General features: G+C 42.9%; 1 protein-coding gene across 4 annotated transcripts in view; it reads left to right on the top strand.

Moving 5' to 3' along the window:
- FILIP1 (filamin A interacting protein 1) overlaps positions 1-27,045 on the top strand; it is a 197,601-nt gene that overhangs the window by 167,465 nt on the left and 3,091 nt on the right. For 3 of the 4 annotated variants that reach the window (XM_082633349.1, XM_082633351.1, XM_082633352.1), the window contains 2 exons: positions 11,351-14,156; positions 17,464-17,682. In XM_082633349.1, coding sequence (XP_082489475.1) covers positions 11,351-14,156; positions 17,464-17,670 — 3,013 coding nt within the window. In that variant the 3' untranslated portion in view covers positions 17,671-17,682. Of the gene's footprint in view, positions 1-11,350; positions 14,157-17,463; positions 17,683-27,045 lie in introns of those variants that run through there. The other variant, XM_082633350.1, reaches the window with a different exon arrangement.

Genomic DNA, 27,045 nt, shown 5'->3' with positions numbered 1-27,045 from the left:
ACAAAACCCAGAGGGTTCAAACAGGGTAATTTGATAGCTTTACAAATGTGCAGGTAGAGTAGAGAGAAGCTAATAAGGGACCCTGCAGTTCCCAGGGGGGACGGGAGGCGGGTTGGAATGTGAGAGTGTGTACCTCTTACTACTACCCATTAACTTGGACGGAGGGAGGAGTTACCAGAACCCTCAGGCATAACTGTATCTATAGGAGAGGGCCTCGGACAGGGACTGTGGCCCTTAGTAGAAGAATGAAGTCAACTATCCAAGTCTCAAGAGGGAATTAACACCACATTTTCCGATCTCCTGTCAGTGCCACCTATTGACTAAAGCAAACCTGAGGCTGGAAGGAGTTTGTTACTACAATGCCTAGTACAGAGGATAATAATGAGAAGTATAGAATTTTATGTTATTAAGTAATACAATATACACATTAATGGCTTGGTAATTTAGTAACTTCAATAACAATTTTTTTTTTCTACAGCTGTCTATAACATTGATCTCATAGAGTGAACCAAGGTCCCCATTCAAAAACACTTTCTAACCAAGAGGTCTGGAGCCCTAATTTGCATCCCTTACAAGTTTATAAGAGAAAACTATATATATTTTTTCAAAGCTGAAGAAAAGTGAGATCTAAAAGAGAACACTTCAAAAAGCCATAAAAAACTCGTCTTGCCCATGCTGATTCAGTTGAGTTTTTCAAAAAGATAGTTTTGCCCTCAGCTCAAGTCAGTAGAGCCTTGAGAAAAAAACAGGGCAATGGGTCCATCATAACATACTAAGATTCCCTGTGGTACCAGTTAGATCAGCTGGCTAGATCGCGGTGCTACTGAAGCCAGTGTGGTCAAGGAGAGATTACCATTCACACACTCACCCATATCAAAATGCAGGAATAATCCCATCTAATTCTTTCTACCTTAACCTTTGCCCAAACCAGACAATTCTACACCCTAACTATTCCTATAATCTCCTTTTCTCATGTTGCAATGTGATCTTAGTTTTGTCTTTTTTTTTTTTTTTTTTGGCTTGGGAAAATTTCAATACTTACATAACGGGTCTCCCTGCCTCCAGCCTCCCCTTTCTGTAGTCCATATACCATGTTGTCATCAGACTGTCCTAATATTGAAATTGTATATTATCGCCGTTCTTAAAGTCCTTCGAGAACTCGGTATAATCCTCAGGAGGTGCCTGACTCTTTGGGATGACATCCAAACTGCTTGACGATCTGACCTCCACCTTCCACTGGAGCCTTACCTCTTGACATGGTCCCACCTCCTACCGGGTGCCCTGAGGTTGACTGCTGCTCTGAGTGACATCCTGTGTTCTTGCGCGTGCACACCCTTTTCCCTTTACGTGGCACCGCATTTTCCCCATTCTTCATCTGGATGACTTTGCTTATTCATTCATCAAACAAATACTGATTGAGCACCTACTGTGTGTTAGGCACTGTGCTGCGGATGCTGGTGTTCAGGGCTGGTCTCTGCTCTTACGGCGCCTTTCTTCTGTGCAGAGGTGGAAAGACAGACAATACCTAAGTACGCAAATGAATGAGCCAGATCATTTCAGACAGTGAAAGTGCAGTAAAAGAAATAAATATGGTACCATGATGGCGTGTGGCTGGGGAAGCTGTTTTCAATAGGCTAATCAGAGAATGCCTCTCTGGGGAGAAGACATATGAACTGAAACCCAAAGGATGAGAAAAAAGAGCCCCTGGGACCATGGGGTGTGCTTGTGCAGGTAGTAGCCCCTGACCAGGAAGAACTGGGGTTGAAATCCAGTCTCCCTTCAGCGTATCAAGCCAGGCACCCCAGCGCGGGCCTCGTGCCCTAAGGAGGAGGGCAACCCTTATCTAGGCCTCCCAGAGGGGCCATATGGGCTACCCCCTGACAGCGGGGGAACACTGTTGGGAAAAACAGTTACAAAAGCTTTGAGCAATTACTTCCTCCAATCATATCTCCACCCTTGGATGGAGTAGCCTATACTTAAAGCATAAATGGCACTTTTTACAAAGGATTGCCATTTTTTTTTTAATTCCAAGCACCTGGTACATTATTTAACAATGGTGGAGTATTCAACCCATCCTTGTTGAATTAGTGAGTGAATTAATGAATCATGGCTATATTCTGTATGAGTCGGGAAGCTTCATACTAGAGCATTTGATTAGAGAGCTTGTTCTCAAATAGTGATTCTCAGATATGGGTCTCCTGTTGGGCAGCAAACTATCAGGGAAAAAATAGTTGTTTCAAAGGTTTTAGGTGAAAAACAATTCCCTAAACTTTAATTTCTCCGATGACTAAGAACAATTTACTAGTAGTAGAGTAAGTGATTTATTTCTGAATTTAGCATTTGTAAATTTAAATTAGCATGTTACTAGATTTTCATGAAGACTAAATTTGTATTTTACTGTGGACTCTGGTTGCTACCAAATCATGGCAAGCACTGAGTGTGTGCTCACCTGGTAGTAGGAAATCTCACAGTCTCCAAGAAGAATAATTTGTTATCAGCCACGAGATTTTCATGGCTTTCAGTTGCTGCCAGCTGTGCCTTTTAAAGATAGATTACTATCAGTTAAATTTCATCATCGGTTTAGTTTATTGTCTGTTGTTGGGCTAACCCAGAGAGGAGTCATAATGCATCTCCTTGTTTCATAATTTTTCACGACTAGACCTCAAGGTACCTATTCTATAGCAGAATTATACATAATCCCCTCAAAATCTGGAGAGTGAAACTTCATTGGTAATAATCTGCTTGAGAGTGTGTGTGAATGCTATTTGAATTACTTGGATTATACTCTTGAATTGAAGGTAGTGAGATTACTGGATTATTTATCAATTTATAGATATAGTTTTATAACATGAAATCATGTGTATAAGTTCAGGGTCTTCTCTTGCGACATAAAAGCAGTTCATAAAAGGCGCTAGCAAAAAGTTTACTTCTTTTCTTTTTTTTTTTTTTTTTTTGTGGTACGCGGGCCTCTCACTGTTGTGGCCTCTCCCGTTGCGGAGCACAGGCTCCGGACGCGCAGGCTCAGCGGCCATGGCTCACGGGCCCAGCCGCTCCACGGCATGTGGGATCTTCCCGGACTGGGGCACGAACCCGTGTGCCCTGCATCGGCAGGCGGACTCTCAACCACTGCGCCACCGGGGAAGCCCTCTTTTCTTTTAATTTTTATCACCAAGTTCTTTTTCATGAGAATAGGTGAGCTAGGCCCCATCCCACCACAGTGGGATAGTGATAAAAGTTTGAGGTCAGATAGGTACCCTACAATACTGCTGGTCTTCACAGTAGGGGAAAAGAAAAAAGTTCACAAGAGCTTTATAAACTCATCCCCACTACTAAGAAACACAAAACAGAAACAAAGCTCAGAAAAGTCTGTGCCCTGTGATAAAGGACCCACCATTTCTGTATATGTAAAATATGGTAATCTAGCACTCAGTGCTCAGGGCTGGGACTAGGGTGAGGCAAATGAGACTCTCAGCCTTGGGCTCAAAATTTAAGGGGTTGCCAAAAAAACTCAGTAATCAAGATATGTAGGGCTTCCCTGGTGGCTCAGTGGTTGAGAGTCAGCCTGCTGATGCAGGGGACACGGGTTCGTGCCCTGGTCCGGGGAGATCCCACATGCTGCGGAGCGGCTGGGCCTGTGAGCCATGGCCACTGAGCCTGCGCATCCGGAGCCTGTGCTCCGCAACGGGAGAGACCACAACAGTGAGAGGCCCTGCAAAAGATACGTAATACTTTAATGCACTATTTTTAAAAATTAAAATTAATGCAAAAGAATCCATGATGAACAAAAATATCAAAATTTCAGATGAGAACAGGACCTGACTCTGCAGCTACACAACCCAGTCTCCTCCACTTCACCCTAACCCCCGCCCTGCACAGTATATTGGGGACATTCGATTAATTCTGCATAATTATTATAGTAGTCACCATCTTGAGGAACTGAGGTAATTTATGAAAGAGTAGCACTTCTTCCTGGGTCATCTGGTAAAACCATGTCCTATCATGTTACCAAGCCGCTTAGTTCTGTACTCTGTGCTCTAGTTGGGAAAAAATGCATTGTGATTCAAGGTTTCAAACTGCAGGAAAGCTTAACTCTTTTGAGGTTCATTCATCTCTAATCACTCTCATGCCCTTGCTAGTTTGAACCTGCCTTTTCTCTTGACAGAGAGGCATACACACAGGGAGAGCTGAAGAAGAACAAAAACAGTGGAGGGGAAGGAAACAGTGAGAAGGGAAATTAGCGTGGTCTGGCTGAGAAACAAACCGAGGATGACATCAGGGTTTCACATGGGGTCTGATGGATTAAAATGGTGACAAGTGACAAGGGAAGCAAAGAGAGAATTGCTGCTCTGGGGCTAATGCTGAGAAATTTGGAGAAATGGTTCAAGGAAGAAAAGTGAGAATGAATATAGTCCAGTGGGGCCCTGAGTCTTCAGGGGCACGGATTGACAACTGTTCCAGGGAAGGTGTTTATCTCAAAGACGGATATCCAGGAGAGGGTTTAAAAAAACTCTTTCACTTCCCCTTTCCCCTCCAAAACAATTTATCTTTAGACTCTAAAAGGAAGGCTAAATTAACAAATATCTGTGGAACACAGTCAGAATGAGCTGCTTTTTCTAGCATAAGTTTGAGTAAGCATAAACAGATCCCAGTGAGGAAGAAAAAGTAGAAGTCTCTAACAAGCTTAATTATAAACATGGAAAGGAATGAAAGAATCACCCACAATCATAGAAATATGAGAGTCGCATCATACAGTAAGGAAAATGAAAATATGATCAGACTCCAAACTAGCTGAGACTTGGGTGGAGAAAAGCTAAACATTACAAGAGGGTTAAATCTTATTATGGAAAATTTCAAACATCTACAAAATAAAAAGAATAGTGTAATGATCTCCTATGAACCCAGCACTTAACTTCAACAATTAATCAACTCTTGACCAATCTGGTTTCATCTATCCTAACTCTGCTGGATTACTGTAATGTAAATTCCAGACATATCATTTCATTCATAAATATTTCAATATGTATTTCTAAAATGTAAGGATTCTTTTAAAAATATTGTCAAAATCCTTTATCACACCTAAAATTTAATAATAATTTCTTAACGTAATTTTTCCAATTGTCTTATTTTTAATAATTTGAATGAGACTCCAAACAGATTATAATTGGTTGGTATGTCTTCTAAATTTCTTTTAATCTATAGTTTCCCCTCCCCCATTCTTTTTTCTTAGAATTTATTTATTGAAGAAACTAGGTTTTTTATCCTGTATAGTCCCCTACATTTTGGACTTTTCTGATTGCATCATCACAGTGTCATTTAGTATGTTTCACGCCCCTGTCTTTTCTGTAAACTAATGGTTATAGAAGCTCGATCTGATTCAGGCTCAATTTTTTTCGTAAGAAAATTTCTTGGGTGGAGGTCTATATATATGTATACAGTATCTGGCTGTTTCTCTTTTGGGAGACATTAATGAGCATTGCCCACACCCATTTTTTTTTTTTTTTTTTTTTTTTTGCGGTACGCGGGCCTCTCACTGTTGTGGCCTCTCCCGTTGCGGAGCACAGGCTCCGGACACGCAGGCTCAGCGACCATGGCTCACGGACCCAGCCGCTCCGCGGCATATGGGATCTTCCCGGACCGGGGCACGAACCAGTGTCCCCTGCATCGGCAGGCAGACTCCCAACCACTGTGCCACCAGGGAAGCCCCCACACCCATTATTTTATTGGGGATTGCAAAATGGTGGTATTGTATAATTACTTCTTTATTTATTATTCTATCATTATTAGCTGGACTATTTCTTTAAAGAAAAACAAAGAGCTTTAAAGTTAAGTGGGAACATGCTAATATCTCTCATATACATATGAGGTTAAAAATGTTGACGCTGCCCTACCTGTGTCCTGTGTCCACATCATCGCTGTTTCTCCTTCCTTTCACAATCAAGATCTCAAATCATTAGTCTCAGGTACTTGTCTCCATTTTTTTTTCCCCCTTTGGTTTTTCTTCAGCTAAGCTTTATTTTGTATTTTGTTCCCTAACCCCACTAAAACCGCTTAAGTGAAGTACTGTCGCTATCCGTGTTGACATATCAAATGGAAGAAGTTTTCTTTAAATTTGAATTTAAATGAAAACAAGGAGCATTTTCCTGTCTCTCACTTGGTCCCTCCAAAGTATTGCAGTATGGACATGCCCCATTCTTGCCCTCTTGGCGTCTGCAAATCCACTATTGCCTGGATTCCCTCCTGACTCTCTGGCTCTCCCTGCTCAGCCTCTCTCATTAAGTTCCTTGATGTTTTCTCATTTCAGTGTCTTTTTTCTGTCCTTGGTCCTCTTTCTCTCTGATGTCTCACACCTCTTACTCCTCTCATCCTCTCTCATGGCTTTCGATTGCACCCATCACTGGACACTCCCAGTCTGTAACTTTGGCCCAGATCCATCTCCTGATCTCCTGGGTACCAATAAGCATTTCACTTGTAGGTTCCAACAACCTCAAAGTCAATGTGCCTTTTTAAAATTTTATTCTGTTTTTGGCCGCGTTGGGTCTTCGTTGCTGCACACGGGCTTTCTCTAGTTGCGGCGAGCAGGGGCTACTCTTCCCTGCGGTGTGCGGGCTCCTCACTGCTGTGGCTTCTCTTGTTGCGGAGCACGGGCTCTAGGAACGCGGGCTTCAGTAGTTGTGGCGCGCGGGCTCTAGAGCGCAGGCTCAGTAGTTGCGGCGCACAGGCTTAGGTGCTCCGTGGCATGTGGGATCTTCCTGGACCAGGGCTTAAACCCGTGTCCCCTGCATTGGCAGGCAGATTCTTAACAGTTGCACCAGCAAGGAAACCCCGATGTATCTTTTTTGGAGCATCATGATCATCCCCTCCAAGGCTGTTTCTCTTCTATTAGCCTGTATGTGATAAGCACTGACAGCAAACAAATAACCCCGTCCAGAAGCAGCAGAGTCTGTCCAAATATCTCCCTCTCCATCCTCACTCAGTCTGTTACCAAACCCTATGACCTCTGTCTCCTGAAGATCGCCACGTGAACCCCCTTCTCTTTTTCTTCAATGACATAACCTTAGTTCAGACTCCGTTTCTCAGCTCCTGCTTTCTCAGGAGCTCCTAACTGATCTCCAGCTTCTCCACACCTGTCGAACTTCCTCATATTCTGAATCCCAAGTTCAGAGTCATCCTCTTAGCCCGCTGGGGGCTTTGTTTGCTTGACGTTCCTTTCCAACCTCCTTTCCTTCCACTGTTCCCACAGGTACCCTTCACTTTAGTTGAGTTACCTTTGGGGTCTATTTCCCAATTCTGTGCTTTTACGTGCTGTTTCCACTAGACTCCTATTTTAGGCTTTGCAGGCCACATACAGTGTATGCGTCTTCTTCTTCATTACGTTTTACAAGGCTTTAAAAATGTAAGAACAATTTTTAGCTCCAGGACTGTCTAGATACTGGCCTTGATCTAGATTTGGCCCACAGACAATACTGCTAACCCCTGGTCTAGAGGGCCCTTTCCCTGCCTTCTCTACTTACTTAGCTCCTACTTAGCTTTTAAGACGCAGGTTAAGAGTCACCTCCTCCTAGAAGCCTCCCTGACTCCACTCCCCTGATATGACTTAGCTGCCCTTGCTCTGGTTTCCCACAGAGGTAGATGCTTCCTCTGCATGTCTTTGTCTCTGTATTGGTTTAATTGTTCTGGTCTTTATAGAGTAAATGCCTTCGGGGCAAGAACTGTGTCTTTTTTTTTTTACTTTATATGCCTAGCAGAGTGCCCGGCACAAAGTAAATGTTCAGTAAATGATTGTCAAATGAGTAAACAAGAAGAGGTGTGACCAACAGCACTGGCAGATGGCATTTACTGAGAACATTCTGTGGGCTGGCCACTGTCTAAGCACTTTACAGAGGCCATTTGCTTTAGTCTTCACAACAGAGGCACAAAGAAGTTAAGGATTTGACCGAGCACATTCGAATTTCAGCAAGACTTTTGAGAAGGCCTTTTGCGATCATCTTCAACAAATGTGGAAAGAGCTCACCATCAGCCACATTCTAGGTGCTGGGGCTGAAGCAGTGAATAAAATACACAAAAACCCTCCTTTCAAGGTGTTTACAGTTTAGAGAAGAATGACAGTCAATTAAAAAAAAAGAATAAGTAAAATGTATAGTGTATTAGATGGTAATAAGTGCTCTGGAGAAAAAGACAGCAGAAGAAGAAAATAGGAAGTTCTACCATGAAATGCACAACACAAATAAGGTTGGCAAAGCAGGCATCCCTGAGAGGGGATAATTGTACAAAGACTTGAAGGAAATGAAGGAGTGATCTAGTCGAATATCTCAAGGATAAAAGAAAAAGTTTTAAGAGGTGAAGTCACAGAAGTAGGAGGAAAAGAGTGATGATGTGGGGCCTTTTAGGCCATTGTGATGATTTGGGCTTGGAGCTGAGGAATGACACGATCTGATTCGCCCTTTTTAAATCAACGCTGGCTCCTGGACAGAGGATAGATGAGGGTGAGCAAGAGTGGAAGTTGAGAGTCAGGTTAGGTCGCTATTGCAATAATACAGATAAGGGATGACGGTGGCGTGGGCCAGGGTAAGAGCAATAGCGGGATGAGAAGTAATTGGATTTGGGATGTATTTTGAAGGTAGAGTTGACAAGATTTATTGAAGAAGTGAATGTGGGCTTGTGAGAGAAGGACAGAACTCAAGGATGACTCTAGATCTGGGGCCCAAGCATCTGGAAGAATTTGGTGTAGTTGACTGACATGAGGAAGACGTGGTTGGAACAGGTGCAAGGGAGGGCTGGGAGCTCAGAGAGATAATGACTAACAGCCCCGCGGGCTCATGGGTGACTGATGACAATGGCCCTGCTGCTGCTGAATGGGTTGAAGTCAGCAGCAGGGAGAGCTTGACTGTGTTTGAAGGGCTCTGTGCATTGACCTGTCTTTCTGTTAATCACTGGGGTTGTGTTGCCATTGACACAGTGCTAGATATAAACTGATATATTGGGTGACAAAACAGTCCAAGGAGGATCTTGACAATTCCAGAAGGATAGGTGAATCAAGTAAGATGAAGTTAACCTAAACAAACACAAAGTCTTGTGAATTTCAGCTGTTCAAGCAATAGCTGTTTGAGGAATAGCATTGTTAAAAGCACACTCTGGTCAAACAGATCGGGTCCAAAATCCCAACCTGCCTCTTCTTAGTCCTGTTCCCATGATTATGTAAAAGGACTTCCTTATTTATAAAATGGCATAGTAATGCCTTGCTCAAAGTGTTGTTACGAAAATGAAATGAAATAATAAAACACACAGCCTAGGGTGTAACAGATAGTTGGTAAATAAAATGTTTTATTATCAAAAAACCTTTCTTCCTATCCTTTATTTTTTTAAAAATTAAGAATTAGTAAATATTTGAGTTTGGAGTGGGCTTTTACGAGCCTCTTGAAATAATATTAGGACTCAAGGTTTTCTCATACCTGAAACATTATTTTCCTGGAACAAGTTTTCTTGTCAGCCGGAATTCCACCTGAAAATGTTAGCTGTCTTCTCTTTATTTTGACAACTTCTGCTTTCACCTCTTTCTGCCTTAAGATTAATAACCTATTTTATGTTTTCAATCATACTTTAAGTCACTCTTTTATATTTGTTTACAACTTTTCTCCCTTTATCTGAATCTTAGAACACTTTGCAGGGCTTTTAATATTATTTTTCTTAATATATTTTAAAACTGAGATATAATTTATATATTAAAAAATTCACCAATTTTAATTATACATTTTGATGAGTTTTGATAAATGTGTACACCATAACAGTCAGAACACCGAAAGCCTCTTATTTTGCTCCTTCAGTAGCATAATTACATGGAAATGCCCCATAATGTACAGTAAATTGTTTAAAGCACAAAGTGAAATTGTAACTATTAGAAAATTGTTTGTGCAATAGTCATTATGCTTTGTGAATAGTTGCACAATGATGTGATAATGCTTCTGAATGCTTGTTTAATGTAAAAAAAAAAGGGATTTCTAGATATAGGGGAAAAAGAAAAAAAAAAACACCTGAAAGTGGAATGCCAAATTGACTGGAAAAGTAGATAAAAAGGTTGCTCATCCACCAGGACTGAGGATAGACAGACCATTAGGGGTACCTTTCTAGTCCACACAGAGAAGGCTCCCTCTCTCATGTGAGGTTTCCCACTTAGGAGGAATTCCTCTTCTCCCAGAGCTGATGACTAGGATGACCATATTTTTAAGAGAGGGCATTGCTAATGAGATCAGAGACATTCATTGTCTAATAGCCACTAGTAATATCCAATTACTGGCCTAGTAACAACCATAACATACATTCGACAAAAATTTATACTCAGCTCAGCACTGTAAGGACTTTAGTTCACAGAGCCCTATGTAGGTGGCTTGAGCTTTATTTCTAGCTCAAGCTTATTTATTTGTTCTTTCTTTCTTCCATTTATCCATTCAGCCAATATTTCTTGAGCACCTCCTATGTGTCAGGCTTTGTGCTAGGGGGTGAACAAGGACCTGGCACCCACTCTCACAGAACTTTCATGAACAGAGGTAGGCAGACATTAAAAACTTATAAGTTGATAAGTGTTATAAAAGAAGACTGCAGGGTATAATGAGAGTTTCTAAGAGGCTCTGACTTAGTCAGCTTGGTCAGGGAAGGCTTCCTGAAGGGAGTGACATTTGAGTGAGACTCAAAGAATAAAAAGTTCAACCAGATATGTTCATGTGTGTGTGTGTATGTGTCAGGGAGAAAGGAAGAGCAGGGAGGTACTTCTAAGCAGAGGATCCAGCATATTTGAAGAATGTGTGGAGCTTAGATAACAGGTGAGAGATCAGCTTGAGATCAACCTGCCCAGGTGGTCAGGAATCACATCAGTCTGGGTCTTGTTATGGATTTCATGCCTCTACTCTTAAAGCAATAGGAAGCCATGGGAGTGTTGACTTAAAAAAATGCACAACGTGAGAGTTGCAAATTAAGCTCTACTGGGAGCAAAATGAGGACTACAGTCCCAAGACAACGTTTCAGATAACTGAGAAACTACTCCACGGAGGTGAGGGGTGAACCAGGACATATAGGAGTTTTTCAACAAAAGGGCAGGTAGTCGGAACATCAAAAGATTATTCTTAATTAAAGACTGACTTCTGATTAGCTTCATTAATGGCTATTTGTTAAACCTTCATACTGCAGTAATTGATAAGGGATTTATTGTAACAGCATTTTATTTTATTTGTATGTAATACCTAAGAGAAACTTATTTGCAGACTCATCTTTTAATATGTATGTGAAATATTTATGTATGATATAATATATAAAGTTTAATGTAATAAAATAGAATATTTTAATATATTTTGTTTTCTAGGTTGAAAAAACTCCTTGAACAAGAAAAGGCTTACCAAGCCCGCAAAGAAAAGGAAAATGCTAAGCGGCTCAACAAGCTGAGAGATGAGCTTGTGAAACTCAAGTCCTTTGCACTCATGCTGGTGGATGAAAGGCAGATGCATATCGAGCAACTTGGCCTGCAAAGCCAGAAAGTACAGGACCTGACTCAGAAACTGAGGGAAGAGGAAGAAAAGCTCAAAGCCATCACTTCTAAATCCAAAGAAGACAGGCAGAAATTGCTCAAGTTGGAAGTGGATTTTGAACACAAGGCTTCGAGGTTTTCCCAGGAGCATGAAGAGATGAGCGCTAAGTTGGCCAATCAGGAGTCTCACAACAGGCAGCTCAGACTCAGGCTGGTTGGCTTGACTCAAAGAATCGAGGAGCTGGAAGAGACCAACAAAAATCTTCAAAAGGCAGAAGTAGAACTTCAGGAGCTAAGAGATAAAATTGCCAAAGGGGAATGTGGCAACTCCAGTCTCATGGCAGAAGTGGAAAAGCTTCGGAAGCGCGTGCTTGAGATGGAGGGTAAAGATGAGGAGATCACGAAAACCGAATCCCAGTGCAGGGGACTGAGGAAGAAGCTCCAGGAGGAAGAGCACCATAGCCGGGAGCTCAGGCTTGAAGTCGAGAAGCTACAGGTGAGAATGTCTGAACTGGAGAAACTGGAAGAAGCATTCAGCAAAAGTAAATCGGAGTGCACCCAGCTGCATTTAAATCTGGAGAAAGAAAAGAACTTAACCAAGGACCTGCTCAATGAGTTGGAGGTGGTCAAGAGTCGGGTTAAAGAACTGGAATGTTCTGAAAGTCGATTGGAAAAGGCTGAATTAAGCCTAAAAGACGATCTGACAAAGTTGAAGTCCTTTACCGTGATGCTGGTTGACGAAAGAAAAAATATGATGGAAAAAATAAAGCAAGAAGAGAGAAAAGTGGATGGACTCAATAAAAATTTTAAGGTGGAACAAGGCAAGGTTATGGATGTGACGGAAAAACTCATCGAAGAAAGTAAGAAGCTTTTAAAACTGAAATCTGAAATGGAGGAAAAGGTATACAATTTGACAAAAGAGAGAGATGAGTTAATAGGCAAACTGAAAAGTGAAGAGGAAAAATCCTCTGAATTAAGCTGCAGTGTTGACTTATTAAAGAAGAGACTTGATGGGATAGAGGAGGTGGAGAGAGAAATAACAAGAGGAAGGTCTCGAAAAGGACCTGAGCTCACCTGCCCAGAAGGTAACAAAATTAAGGAGCTAACACTTGAAATCGAGAGGTTGAAGAAACGTCTCCAGCAACTGGAGGTGGTGGAAGGGGATCTGATGAAGACGGAAGATGAGTACGGCCAGCTGGAGCAGAAGTTTAGAAGCGAGCAGGATAAGGCCAACTTCCTCTCTCAGCAACTGGAGGAGATAAAACACCAGATCGCCAAGAATAAAGCAATAGAGAAAGGTGAGGCGGTGAGCCAGGAAGCCGAGCTGAGACACAGGTTTCGGTTGGAAGAAGCTAAAAGTCGAGACTTAAAAGCAGAAGTCCAAGCCCTTAAAGAGAAGATTCATGAATTGATGAACAAAGAAGATCAGCTTTCTCAGCTCCAAGTGGATTATTCTGTCCTCCAGCAAAGATTTATGGAAGAGGAAAATAAGAACAAGAACATGGGGCAGGAGGTCCTCAATCTGACCAAAGAGTTGGAGCTGTCCAAGCGGTACAGCCGCGCCCTCCGACCCAGCGTGAACGGGAGGAGGATGGTGGATGTCCCCGTGACGTCCACCGGCGTCCAGACAGATGCAGTCGGCAGCGAAGCGGCGGAGGAGGACACGCCAGCAGTGTTTATACGCAAATCCTTTCAAGAAGAAAACCATATCATGAGTAACCTTCGACAGGTGGGACTGAAGAAACCTGTGGAACGTTCCTCTGTCCTAGACAGGTATCCGCCCGCGGCCAACGAGCTCACCATGAGGAAGTCTTGGATCCCATGGATGAGGAAAAGGGAGAATGGGCCCCCGGTGACTCAAGAGAAGGGGCCTCGAGCCGGTTCCAGCCCGGGGCACCCAGGAGAGCTGGTTCTTTCGCCCAAGCAGGGCCAGCCCCTGCACATTCGAGTGACGCCGGACCATGAGAACAGCACTGCCACTTTGGAGATTACGAGCCCCACAGCAGAAGAATTTTTTTCCAGTACCACCGTCATTCCCACCCTAGGGAATCAGAAACCGAGGATAACCATTATCCCATCACCAAATGTCATGTCTCAGAAGCAGAAAAGCGGAGATGCTACTCTCAGCACGGAGCGAGCCATGTCCCCAGTCACAATTACTACCTTCTCCAGAGAGAAGACACCAGAAAGCGGAAGAGGGCCGTTTGCGGACAGGCCCACGTCCCCCATTCAGATCATGACCGTGTCCACATCGGCGGCCCCGGCGGACATCGTTGTCCCTCCCGAATCCCAGGAAATGCCCGTGGGAAGGACTGTCCTCAAGGTCACCCCGGAGAAACAGAATGTGCCAGCCCCAGTCCGGAAGTACAACTCCAATGCCAATATCATAACCACGGAAGACAATAAAATTCACATTCACTTAGGTTCTCAGTTTAAGCGCGCCCCTGGGACTGCGGCTGAGGGAGCCAGCCCGGTGATTACCGTCCGACCCGTCAGCGTGGCCGCGGAGAAGGAGGTGTCCACCGGCACCGTCCTTCGCTCGCCCAGGAGCCACGTCTCGGCTCGCCCTGGCGCGAGCAAAGTGACCAGCACCATCACCATTACACCGGTCACGACCTCATCGGCCAGAGGAACCCAGTCAGTGGTGAGTAGAGGGGGCTCCACAGTTCACACCAAGGCGGGCGGCGCGGGGGTAGTGATAACAACGCAGTGCCCAGAATACAGCAAAAGCACGTGCCTCGGCTCCACCCGAACCCACTACGAGCTGTTTCCTAGGGGACTGTCTACATCAAGAAATAGGAGTAAAAAGTGGCCTAATACGTTATGAATTTGAGCCAATTATGAGGGCTAATTTTTCTTTCACATCAATTATGGAGACTCCAAAAATCCTTGCAAAGATGGCCTCTTGCAGTGTCAGGATATGGGAATAATGAGGTTTAAAATTTGGTTTTTAGGTTTACAGTATTTTGAAAAATGGAGACTGGGGAGAAATGGTCAATATGCAGAAAATAATTAAAACCGTTCCTAGGTTGGGCTTCCCTGGTGGTGCAGTGGTTAAGAATCCGCCTGCCAATGCGGGGGACACGGGTTCAAGCCCTGGTCCGGGAAGATCCCACATGCCGCGGAGCAACGAAGCCCGTGTGCCACAGCTACTGAGCCCTGAGCACCACAACTACTGAAGCCCGCGCGCCTAGAGCCCGTGCTCTGCAACAAGAGAAGCCACCTCAGTGAGAAGTCCTCGCACCGCAAGGAAGAGTAGCCCCCACTCACCGCAACTAGAGAAAGCCTGCCTGCAGCAACTAAGACCCAACACAGCCAAAAAATATAAATAAATAAATAAATAAATAAATAAACTATTCCTGGGTTATATTTCTAGAACCTAAAATATTTAAAATACATTTACATATGGTCATAGTCATACTTTATTCGAAAAGTAAGATTAAAAGATTATTATATCCAAAACTATTTTTAAAGTAATAAAGAAGTGAGTTTATATTTCTAAACACTATATTTTATTAATAGTATCGTGCAGAGAGCAGGTGCTCGATAAATATTTAGTTAATACCAGCTGGGAGGCTAAATGAAGGGTTATAAAAAAGCATGTCCAAAGTATAAAAGCCAGAACTTAAAAATAAATTCTATTTTTCAAAATACCTCCAGTGATTTTCTTCATTTATTGAGAACAATTGGTAGATGAAATTATAGAAGAGCATGCACTACTTAGATATTAGTTTAAACTAATAGACTAGAAATTATGATTCCTAATCTCTGAATAAATTCTGCAGCATATATTAGAAACTCTTAAGAAGGAGAGGAAGCTTATTATTTAAGTATAGAAACTGTGGCTCATTTTCCCATATCTTCACTATAATTTACTTTAATTCTCTGTGCACAAGCGTAGACCCAAGACAGGCTCCAAAGTGTGAATTACTCACTAACTGCTTTGCCAGTAAAGCTTTTTGTTATTGGCTCGATGGGAGCTGAATAGCATTCAGAACTGCTCACCCTTCTCAAATGGTTCAATGCTGCTTTTATTTAAGCAACACAGCGTAGCTTGGATTTTTATAAAAGCTAGTTGGGGGTGTAATTGTTGTAATTTAGAGCAGATCTTCTGCTGGAACATCTTATTCCCATTTTTAAGGGTCAGGTCAAGTGAGGCTTCCCTTCTGTAGCAACATTTCGGATTACTGACTAAAGCCCCTACACAAATAGGATTTCAAAACAACTGTCTAAGATTTCTAAGGCCTAAATGATGATTCACATACTTCAGGTATATCAGATCCCATAAGATCAAGGGCAACAAAAAGTTTGGGAATACCCCTCTTAGAAATCGTATAGTGTGGCTAGTTCATTTGTGCATTTATTCAACATTTCTTGACCATTAGCAGCGCTTTAGGCATGGGGTTAGGTGCTGACTGTAAAGAGGACCTGTCGAAGTTCTTGGCTTAGTGGGAGAGGCAGGATTGAAACCTCCTTAGTGGTTCTGTGAGATGGGTATGCACAAAGGAACAAGCAGAGAAGGCTTCACCGGGGGAAGAGAAGAGGTCTTCACAGATGCAGAGACAGGGCAGCGTGCGCACAGGCGCGGAGATGGCGATGTGAGGACCTGGCTTGCTGGGGAAGGTGAGCAGTCCCTTTGCGCTGCAGCGGCTGGGGCTGGAGACAAAACGCAGGAGAAGAAAAGGAGAAGCACACTGGGGTCAGATACTGAAGATGTGTGGGTCTTTTTATGAAATTGACGTTTAATCTCAGAGGGTAGATGAAGGGACCCAGAAACAAGGTAATGATTTTTAAAACTACATTATTTATGTGTTCGGTATGTCTGTGAAACCATTTAAAGGATAAATTGGAGGAAATAGAGGCTGAGGGCTGGAGATGGTGTAGGCTTGAACTGTGGTAGCGAGAATGAGGACAGAAACATACTGAAGACGGAGCTGAAGATTTCATGACAAACTGAGTACAGAGGGCGGCTCTGAGGTCTCTGGCTTGGCGGTAGAGGTGGATAAAACGAGAAACCCAGGGGGACTACTGTTTGGGGGAGAAGTTAAGTAACGTTTGGGGCCTGTTATAATTGAGATGCCTGAGGGACACTGAAAATGTCTAGCGTGCGGTTGGAAATCCGGATGTGCATTTAAGGAGAGCACTGAAGACTCGAGGTCCTGGGACTCAGCAACATGTGGGTGACAACTGAGGCGATTCTCAGGGTGAATGTGAAAAATGAAAACAGGGCCAAGGATGGAGCATGGTGACACCCACATTTAGAAGGCAGGCAAGCTGGAACCTGGAGCCAGCGCCAGAGTGCAAAGGAGCCGTCAGAGACAGGAGGGGGATGGGTGAGACCCAAGTAAGAATCACAGCAGGAGAGTTTTCAGAGCACTTCAAGAAGGGCGGTGTGGGGGAATTCTGCGGCAGTCCAGTGGTTAGGACTCCGAGCTTTCACTGCAGGGGGCACAGGTTCATTCCTGGCCGAGGAACTAAGATCCTGCATGCCATGCGGCATGGCAAAAAAAAAAAAAAAAGAGGGTGTGGTCAGCAGTGACAATACAGAAGAGAGAAGATCTGGCCTCCTTAGGAGGGGAAAGGAGAGCGGCTTCGTGTCAAGCAAGTGGGGTGATTTGGGGGACAGTAGGAGTAAAGATGCCTGAGTATCCGCAGGGGGTCCTGCAGCTTCTCTGTGAAGTAGGAGTGAAGGTCGTCTTCAGTAAGGGTAGAGGAGGCAGGTCAGGGGCTTGAGAAGAGAACGAAGAGTGCACAGGCGCTCCGGGAGAGGGAAGGGGGGCGACTGCAGTGGACTAGACACCAACTCCAACTTGCTACCGATAATCTGATCTGGAGAGGGGTCGTCTGTGGGCAGTTCTGGGGCAAGAGCCCTGCTTAGGCTCAGACTGTTGGCATTTCCGGGGGAAACTCACCAACATTGTCCTTGCGTTTCTGTATTTTCTCTCTTACAGTCGGGACAAGACGGGTCATCCCAGCGGCCTACACCCACCCGCATTCCTATGTCAAAAGGTATGAAAGCAGGAAAGGCAGTAGTGGCAGCCCCAGGAGCAGGAAATCTGACCAAATTCGAGCCTCGAGCTGAGACTCAGTCTATGAAAATAGAGCTGAAGAAATCTGCAGCCGGCAGCGCTACCTCTCCTGGAGGGGGGAAGGGCTGAGGGCAGTGGCGGAGGGGGTATGTCGTGCAGATGCTACTGCTGCTCTCTGTTCGTGCCGACTCTCTACATGTACTAATTTAAGTTTTCAATATCTTGTTCATAAAATAATCAACTAATAGCCATGTGTCTTTCCTATTTTGTGGATTTGTTTTGATGCTGGGGAACAGAACTAACTAGCAAAACTACCGTGTGCTGTGTGCTTTGCGGAGGGTGCTGGGCCCCAGGCAGGGCCTGACTTCTAGACCCAGTTTTGCTTCTAGAAAGTGGACCCATTAGTTACATCAGTAAGATATGGGGGCTGGATCACAGCCTCTCCAAAGCCAGCTCCTAATTGTAAATCAAATATAATAGGCTTTGTTCCACCATAATTGATTTTTCAAAACTCTTTTATGAAATAGGAAATAGGTTAACAATTGTCATTTGCCTCTATCAGATTCCAAATTTGCTTCATGTGCTGGAGACAAACAAACAAACAAAACCCCCCAAACAAAACCCATCTCCTAGTTATCACAGGGCCTGGACCTCTAAGGTTTTGCAAAAACAAAAGCCTCTGAGACGATTTCAGGAAACAATTTGAATGTGAAATAAAATGGAAACGAAATATGGAATACTAAAAACAGAGCTTTACTTATTTGTGTGAGTGTGTATTGTAAAGATTTTGGAATTTTAGAACCGTTAATGTCAGACTCATGCTCTATTCAAGTGTGCAACTGATTTAAATTGTGGAGCAGTTTGAATAGAGCTGCCAAATGGCCCTTTACAGCTCAAGAGAGGTTGTAATGGATAGAAAATAGCGACAGTAAATTTTGAGACATTGTTGCCAAGAAATAAAATGACATCATGCATAGCTTAATTGAATTGAAACATTTTCACAGTCAAGTGTGGACTTGACTTTGCAAGTATAGAACCAGATCATGATTGTGTGTGTGTGTGTGCGCGCGTGTGTGTGTGTGGTGTGGTGAAGTGTATTATTATTACCTGTGTTTGTATCATTGTTAATTTTAAGCATGTTTTCATAAGCATGAAGAGTGTGTGAATGCAGAATGCCAGTGTCTGAGAGAAGATTAACCATGTTGACATGGACATGGTGCTTGGTAGTCAAATAACCACAGATGAGCTCAAGGCTGATAACCCCCAGCTTAGCATCTTAGGTCACGGGCAGGCAGAACTTTGTCGAAATCTTTGAGGCAATTGGGTGAACTTTACAATCACACAATGAGTATTAAGTTACAGGTTGCTATTTTCTGCTTCTAAATTGGGAGGTTTCCAGAATCATTTGAATAGTCCCTGCTCCTGATATTAGGTAAAAGGTAGATTTCTTTTAAAGATATTTGATTGGTTTTTAGCCCAGGAGTCACCGTGCTTCATGGTATAGAGACTGTCCTCTGAGTTCTTTCCACACCGTTTTTCCTGTCCCTTGTAGAACTTGGGCTCAAATTGTAGATGACGGAGATGGACCCCTCACAATATTCTCATTTACTTCATCAGATCACCGTTGCCTACAGCTCAGTTCTCAGCAAATGTATTTTAAAATATCGAGCAACTATGGGACACATGCCCTAATAATGGAATTTCAAGGCGGAAGGAGAGGGAGACTGAGAAAAAAAGACTTTATGAAATACGGTTTTGAACAAGTTTAAACAACATATCTTGCCATTTCGAATACTGGCTCGTGTCTTTTTGAAAGGGAATTTCCCCCTTTTGTGAAGTGGACTTTATCCCTTTCAGAAACAAGGACACTCCGCTGTTTATCAAATGCCTCCCTGGCATTTAGCCTATTTGGTGTTACTGTACATGCTGTATTTGAGCGAACGAAGGTGTCAGAACGAAACACTGTGTTCTGTTTTATACTACCTGCCATTCTTCAGTGACCCTTATCCCAATCAAGTGTCACTGGTGCTGTTTTGCTTTTTTACCTGCTCACACCACGCTTATATCGGTTCTGCCCGGAAGCTTCATTCCATCTGCAGGGAGAGGCTGTAAGAGCTTAACCGTGAGTGGACAGGATGTTTATACATCTGGATCTTGGAATACAGCCACCTGCAAAGGACAACCGCTAAGAAAACTTGGCGGCACGACACATATTCGCTTTTCAGAAATGATAAAGTGCAACTGCCGTGGCAGTTTTCCTTTGTAATTTTAGAACCAACTCCACATTTATTGGCTAGCTTTGTTTTAAACTGCATATTAGAAATGAAATCCACCGAGGATTGGAGGTGGAGGATTCAATGCACTCCAACTCCGGCTTCTATGTGTGAGTATAATGTTTTTAAGATGCAGTTTCATGTGCTTTTATAAGAGTGAATGGGATGAAAAAGTTAGAGCCTTTTCCCTGTCCTGAAACAGTACTGTGTAGTGAAATAGCAGGGGTCTCACTAGGGCAGCTATGAACAGCTGCTATCAGGTCTCGTCCTGGGGAGGGAGGGGTGCCATTTCCATAGATTTCAGTGTGACGGCTCCCTCTGGGGACATGCAGGGCCCCATCCACACAGCTACAGAGGCAGCCCTGGTCTTACCCTCCTGAGAATAATTTTTGTGTGTTGGCTGTTTCCACATTCTACGATGGTGGCCATGTAGTATGCATGGTACCAGAAACATTCCAAGATGGGACACGGCCCAAAAGGTATTTATCATCTCTTGAAAATGACTTTCCTGTCTAGGTCACCTGCTTAAACAGAGTCATTCAGTTTCTACTGGCATCTTTATTATATTTTCATTGAGGACAGGTTAACGGGGAACAGTTGGGCTGTCTGGAGATTTTAGTGTACTCGTTAAGGGTAGGGTGTTACCAGATCTCTTAGTTGAATGTCTTTAAGAAAGAAGTGAAGACATAGCTTTGATGTGCACTGTGGGAAGAGTATAATTTCAGGGAAACAAAAACCTGTCCAAGAATGGGAGATGCACAAAGATTTGAATTTCTCATTCCTTTCATAGATGTGGAGTACTGGGGAGAGAGCAAGACTTTCCTGATTGGGAAAACCCCAGGGATATTAGATGAGAAGGGCACGTTTATGCGGGCAGCAGGAGGGCAGAGAGAGAGAGGAAGATGTAACAGGATGAGCACAGGGAGGGCTTCCCAGTAAACAGGAATGCATTATTCCCAAACCTCCCTAACCCAGCCGATGGTCAGTGTTTCCCCCCTACTTCCTACCCCGGTCTCATCCTTGGTTATCTCCTCACCCTCTGCTCTTTCAGCTTCTCCTTTTCACCTGTTACCTCCACATAGGATGTAAATATGCTCTGGCCTCTTCCGTTTCAGCACAGTTTTTCCTTCAGCCATGCAGTCCTCTATAGCTACTGCCTGACCCCTTCCCTGCCTGCCCGGGTGGAGCCACTGTCCCAATGCTCAGCCTTTTCTGCCTCCACTTCCACTGTTCCCATGGATTCTTTAATTATTCTTTATTTTTGTGAAAGTAACTCATATACAGTTAACATACAAGCCGGTGCTAAAAGACATGAAAACTGCTGTTCCTCACCTCACACCCCCTTTCCAAACTCAGCTCCACTCCCTAGAGAAAATGATTTCTCACTCTAAATTGATAAATTGTGGATATCTTTTTCTTCCCATTATTGTTTTGATGTTTGAGAATTTAGTCCTCTGACATGTCTCCTCCCTTCCCTTTTCCCCATCCTCACAATATGACTGCATCACACATTTTTTGATAAATCAGCAGCCAGCAGCCAGCCTGTTTCATGTTCATATGTTTACAGTGTAAATTTAAATATTGTTCCCTGCTGAGCCAAGTAGTACTATGATTATGTTTCCTTCCTCTTACCATGTTCCCCCTTCAAAAGAATAATTGCTTTCATTTTTCATCTGCTTGCTTTTCTGTGTATCTATCTGTATTTCTTCCAAATGCTCCAATAGATCTACCAAACACCTATGAGTAATTTTTCCAAACACTTAAGCACATCAGTTTCATACTTTTCCCTGGAGGCCTTACTAGTTCAACCCTCTGCTTCCCTACTTAGTCTGGAACGCTTGTCCTTTACGTCTGCTGCTCAGCTGCTGTCCTGTTGCCTACATTGAATCCTCTGTTTCCTGGATTTCTTCTACTTCTTTTGCTTACCTGTTTGTCTGTCTGTCTATCTATCTATCTATCTATCTATCTATCACTTATCTATCTACCTACCTATCAAAGCACATCTTCCAGTAGTTTCTACAGAGAAAAATCCTCCAGTAACCTTCCTGAGGCAGGCTACCTGCATTCTGGGAACAGATCAGGGAGATGAAGTGGAGAATCTCACAGTTTAGGCACTCCCTTGCATTCAGCCCATTCTTGTATCTAGGTCCAGAACTTGTTAGGTCAGCTTTTTCAGAGAATAAACCCCGGATCTCTGTAAGGGTGACAGGAGAGTGAGGTTATGCGCCTCTCCCTCTGTGACTGAGACATCTAATCTCCTTTGGATTCCTTGAACTCCTCTGACTGCCCCGCCTCAGTCTCCCTTGCTGGCTCCTTATTGTATGCATGCATTTTTTTCTATTGAAGTATAGTTGATTTACAATGTTGTGTTAATTACTGCTGTACAGCAAAGTGATTCAGTTACACATATATATACATTCTTTTTTTCATATTCTTTTCCATTATGATTTATCACAGGATATTGAATATAGTTCCCTGCGCTATACAGTAGGACCTTGTTGTTTATCCATTCTATATATAAAAGTTTACATCTGCTAATCCCAGCCTCCCAATCCATCCCTCCCCCAACCCCCTCCCCCTTGGCAACCACAAGTCTGTTCTCTATGTCCCTGATTCTGTTTCTGTTTCATAGATAGGTTCATTTGTATCATATTTTAGATTCCACATATAAGTGATATCATATGGTGTGTGTCTCTCTCTGTCTGACTTCCTTCACTTAGTATGATCACCTCTAGGTCCATCCATGTTGCCTGTGCATGCATCTTAAGGGTTGCTGTTCTCCTCATCTTTTCAAAAGCCATTTGTCTACACTACATGCTCATTCTGGTTCCTTTATTCACTCTTGTGGCTTCAGTTATCTCCCATATGCTGATGACGACCAAACCTCTATCTCCAGCCATGCACTCACGTGGCACTGTACATCTCCAACTTAGTTCGTCTCAAAGCCATTCTCAACAACCCCTCCATCCCTCTTCCAAGTTTTTTCCTTCTCCTATAATTCTCCACCTCAGCAGGAACGACCTGAGCTACCCAGTCACTCAAGAAAGCCAGAAGCCACTTCAGGCCCCTCCTTCCCACTCGCCCACCCAGGAGACCCATTCAGCAAGTCTCTCGTACCCCTGTCAAACCCCTGACACCTGAGGCGGCTGCACCCACATCTCCCTTTTCCCCATCACTGCCTGAGTGGAGGTTCTAACTGCTTCTCATCTGGATGACTCTAATACTCCCCCAACTGGCCCCATAATCTCCAGCCTCAACATTTCCTGATTCATTTTTCATTTTGTTTTTCAAAGTACAAGTTGATCATCTCACTCCTCTATTTGAAGCCCTCCCAAGGTTCCTCATTATCCACAGCATGCAAAGCCAGCTCCCTGGTGTGGCACTCAAGGCTCTGTGATCTGGCTCCCTACCTCCCCACCCTCCCTTTCCCTCGCCTGGACTCCCACCCCCAGGCCCACAGAATGCCCTGCACAGTGGCCAGATCACCTCCCCTTGACTTGCTCAACTTGTTTCTTCTCCCTGCGTTGCCCTTCCTCCGACGTTTCCTTCTGGTGGTTTTGTCCTCTGTTCGAAATCTCTTTTAAGAACTTTGCCTCCACGAACAAGACAGGCCATTATTTCAGAATCTAAGCCAGGGTTTAAAGCCTGTCATTTTTTTACATTTTTACAGCAAATGCTGTAAAAAAAACTTGGTACTTACTGTAGAGAAAGAAAACTAACAGTCAAAGGATGGCTGGGAGTTGGAGAAGAAAGAGGTGTTCTTGCTTCCTCCTTAGTCTGCAATACAAACCTGTGAGAATGATACGGAGGTTGCTGACACATCATGACACATGTGAGAACACAGAGGGAAAGAGGGAGCAGAATTAGGGGAGGTCCGGGTGCTGCCCTTGTGGATGGTGTAAGTTACCGCTATTTCCCTCCAAAGGCTCCGTGGCAGGTAATGGATGCAAAACAGCCAGGAGTCCTGGACTGGGGAGTTCTCGCCTCTGCAGCTATCACACGTGTGGAGAACTAAGGGGGCCTGGGGGCTTCCTGTGAAGCACAAACATAAATGAATCATTTACGAATGGCCCAGAGGAGCATGAAAGCACTTCAGGAAAGAAAAAGCTCCAGGGGATGTGTCATGCTTTTCAGTTTCATGAAGGACCCTCTAAAATAGATCAGAGAGGCTTCTGTTTGAAGGGATCCAACGCCACCACCCATAAGCAGGGTTTAGCTTGAGGATGGACATTAAGGCGAACATGGAGAGAAGGTGGATCGCTGAACAACGGACTAGATTCCTGACACAGGACTGACCAGGAGATCAGAGGAAGGCTGTGTTACCTTTGGCAAACCACCTTACCTTGGCTTGTGGCTTAGCATTCAGCTATGATCTTTTATGATTCGGGCATTCCTCCTTAGAGTGGTAAGGTGAGATGCTTCACTCTTGTTCAGTAAGCAACTTAAAAGAGTCTGCCATAATGCTTTTCCTAAGAACTAATAATTAATTGCTTATCTGGTAAAAGTAGTTTGGGCCTCTCTACTTGTGCTAATATTATGTATGTGTGATGGACAGAATTGCAAAGCCAAGGGCTGTTTAGAAATGAACTAGACTTTAGAGGTCAAGAAGATAATTATCCTTATTATTAAAGATGAAAACAAAAACAAAACAAGAAAACCCCCAACACTTAGAGTGTCTCATTATCTTATTAATGATGAAGCCAGGGCTTCAGTTTCTCCCAGTACCTTATTCAGGATTTCATACGAGTAAACTATTTCAAGTGAACAAAGTGTATATTCATACATAGACTAAAAATACCCGCTCAATGGGCCAAAATAATATTGCCAAAGGATTTGAGATATTGAGCTCTCTACATAGAAACCCTGTGTGTCAAAGTTCTCATAACAGTAATTTGATGAATATTATCCTTATCTAAAAAACACAGTGCCCTTCTCAATTTTCACACATAATGTTATATTCCATGCTATCCTGTGACCAACCGTAGACTTAGATCAACCTAAGCTGATCTCAGCATCTAGCATCTAACACCTGTGTCTAAAAAGTAGAACCTGAGCATGCTTGGCTCAGGTACTTAGCTATTTTTCCACCATTTCGTTTTTATTTATAATTAATGTTATCTATGGGATAACTAGTTCCAATTTGCTTGTATCTGAGGAACAGTAATCTGTGTGAGAGGTAACAATTAACTTGCTTGAAAAAAAATCTACCAATCATAACTGCGATGATTGGTAACTCCTGCCACCTGGGGGGCGGGCGAGGGGAAGATTTGGCCTGATGATGGAGTGGAAAATGTTCTGTAAGGAAGCAAATAAACTCTTAGGTGGTTGAGAAACCTCAAGAGAGTTTGTATCATCTGATTCCAAAGTTTCCTGAAGCAAATGACAGAACTGATTAGCGGAAGTATTTTTAATTAGCCGAGCTGAATCCAAAAGAAGAATACAAGTCCAAATCAACAGAGGAAGTTTATTGGATTTCCTATTTAAAACAGATGTTTTATCAGAACTCTGATTAACGTCTGAATGTGATAGTAACAGGACTGAATACTGAAGCAGTTTCTTAAAATGAACCTTAAAAGTAAACAATATCTAGGCACTCCTACATCTAAAAGGTGTAGAGAATGCGGACATTTTTGCAGGAGGATAAACCCCCCTACAGGCAGCAAGGTCAAAGCTGGGGTTTAGTAGCTGGTGGAGGAAGAAAGGCATAGCCCTAAGCCAGTGCCTTGCACTCCAGGCAGAGCTCCTGGGGGTAGGAGCCATGGAACACGGAACAGGCTCTATGCCGGCCAAACTGATGCAGAATCCAACAGGAAATGTTTTCTGTAACACTGGTGTACAGTTTCCTGTGAATAAAGCAGCCCTCCTTTGCTGATGCAAAGTCCTGCTATAAACTGAACTTCTGCTTTGCTTTGTCTTTGGTATATGAATTTGGAGGCTATCAAAGTGGTGTGGTCTCATTTACTAGAGTTGATTTTTAAAATTCAGAGCTCAAGAGTTCCCTTGAGGCTTGGCAGGGTATAAACATAGACACTGCTCTGGAGGAAGGCACTGGCTTTTCAGGGAATACATCTTTCTTACTCCACAGCCAAAGGGTTCTCCTGGGAGGAATCAGAATTCCAGTTTGTTACCAGGTTGCCCCACTGTAGCACTCAAGAGACATTCTCCCCCACATTTCTCCTCAAATCCTGTCTTATGTATACAACTTTGGATCTCAAGTCATCTGGCTGGCCAGTAGTTTTGGGGATACCACCCAAGTAGGATAAATAAGTCATCTTTGTAAGGTCAGAAATCAAGTGTAATTAGGAATTGATAATCCGTTAAACTTCCTTTCCATGGAAGTTATCTAATAGCTAGTGTAATAAAAGAATGAATTCATTTCACAATAATATTATGAAAACAATGTATTTAATGTGTTACATGAAGCTTCTCAAGAAAAAAAAACTTCAAGATAACACTTGAGAGAAACACATAGAGGAAAAAGTGCTTTGGTCAACTGTTAATATAAAAATATATGTAAAAATTCAGTGTCCCCATGTACATATGCTGATTAAGATTTAGAGGGTTTTTTTCTTCTTCCAGTTAGAAAAATGGAAATTGTTATTAAATATCTACACAACAGAGGGCCCCCAATTTAAATGTTTCGCTATTTTGAGTTTGCTGATAGAGGTGGTAATTAAGTGTGGCTTTGGTCTCAATCTTCCTCATATATTCTACAGATTACTAATGTCAGAAAAGTGGTATCTGTAAAAAGAGTAAAATTTACATTACAGAATTACATCTGATTGTACTTAGTTCACCTTAGAGGTCCCAAATGACTTATTTGGGTCTTATTTTGAAGATGAAATGAAGACAGAATAGTAGATGGAAAAAGATTTGCTCACTGACTTTGTAACTTCAATAAAATCTATAACATTATTTTATTGTACTAAATCATAAAAAAAAAAAAAAGGAAGAGACTTGGGAATTCTGTCTTTAAAAAAAAACACACAAATAATGGCATTAATCCCCGAAGCATCTTTATTTTATTATTATTTTTGCTGGCAACCATGAACTCCTTATGCATCAGATAGTTTTGCTGTGTAATGTCACCTCAAAATTTAATACCTTAAAACAACCTTTTTTATTTCTCATAAGTGTGTGTATTGGCTGGGTGATTCTTATCTGAGTCAGTTTACAGATTTGGGGAAAACATAGATAATAAGCAAACATAGATTTAACAAATATGCTTAAT

Source organism: Mesoplodon mirus (genome assembly GCF_964341445.2).
Source record: "Mesoplodon mirus genome assembly, chromosome: 10".
NCBI classification, from domain to species: Eukaryota; Metazoa; Chordata; class Mammalia; order Artiodactyla; family Ziphiidae; genus Mesoplodon; species Mesoplodon mirus.
Note: the sequence above shows the minus strand (reverse complement) of the source record. Positions and strands in the feature narration are given on the sequence as shown.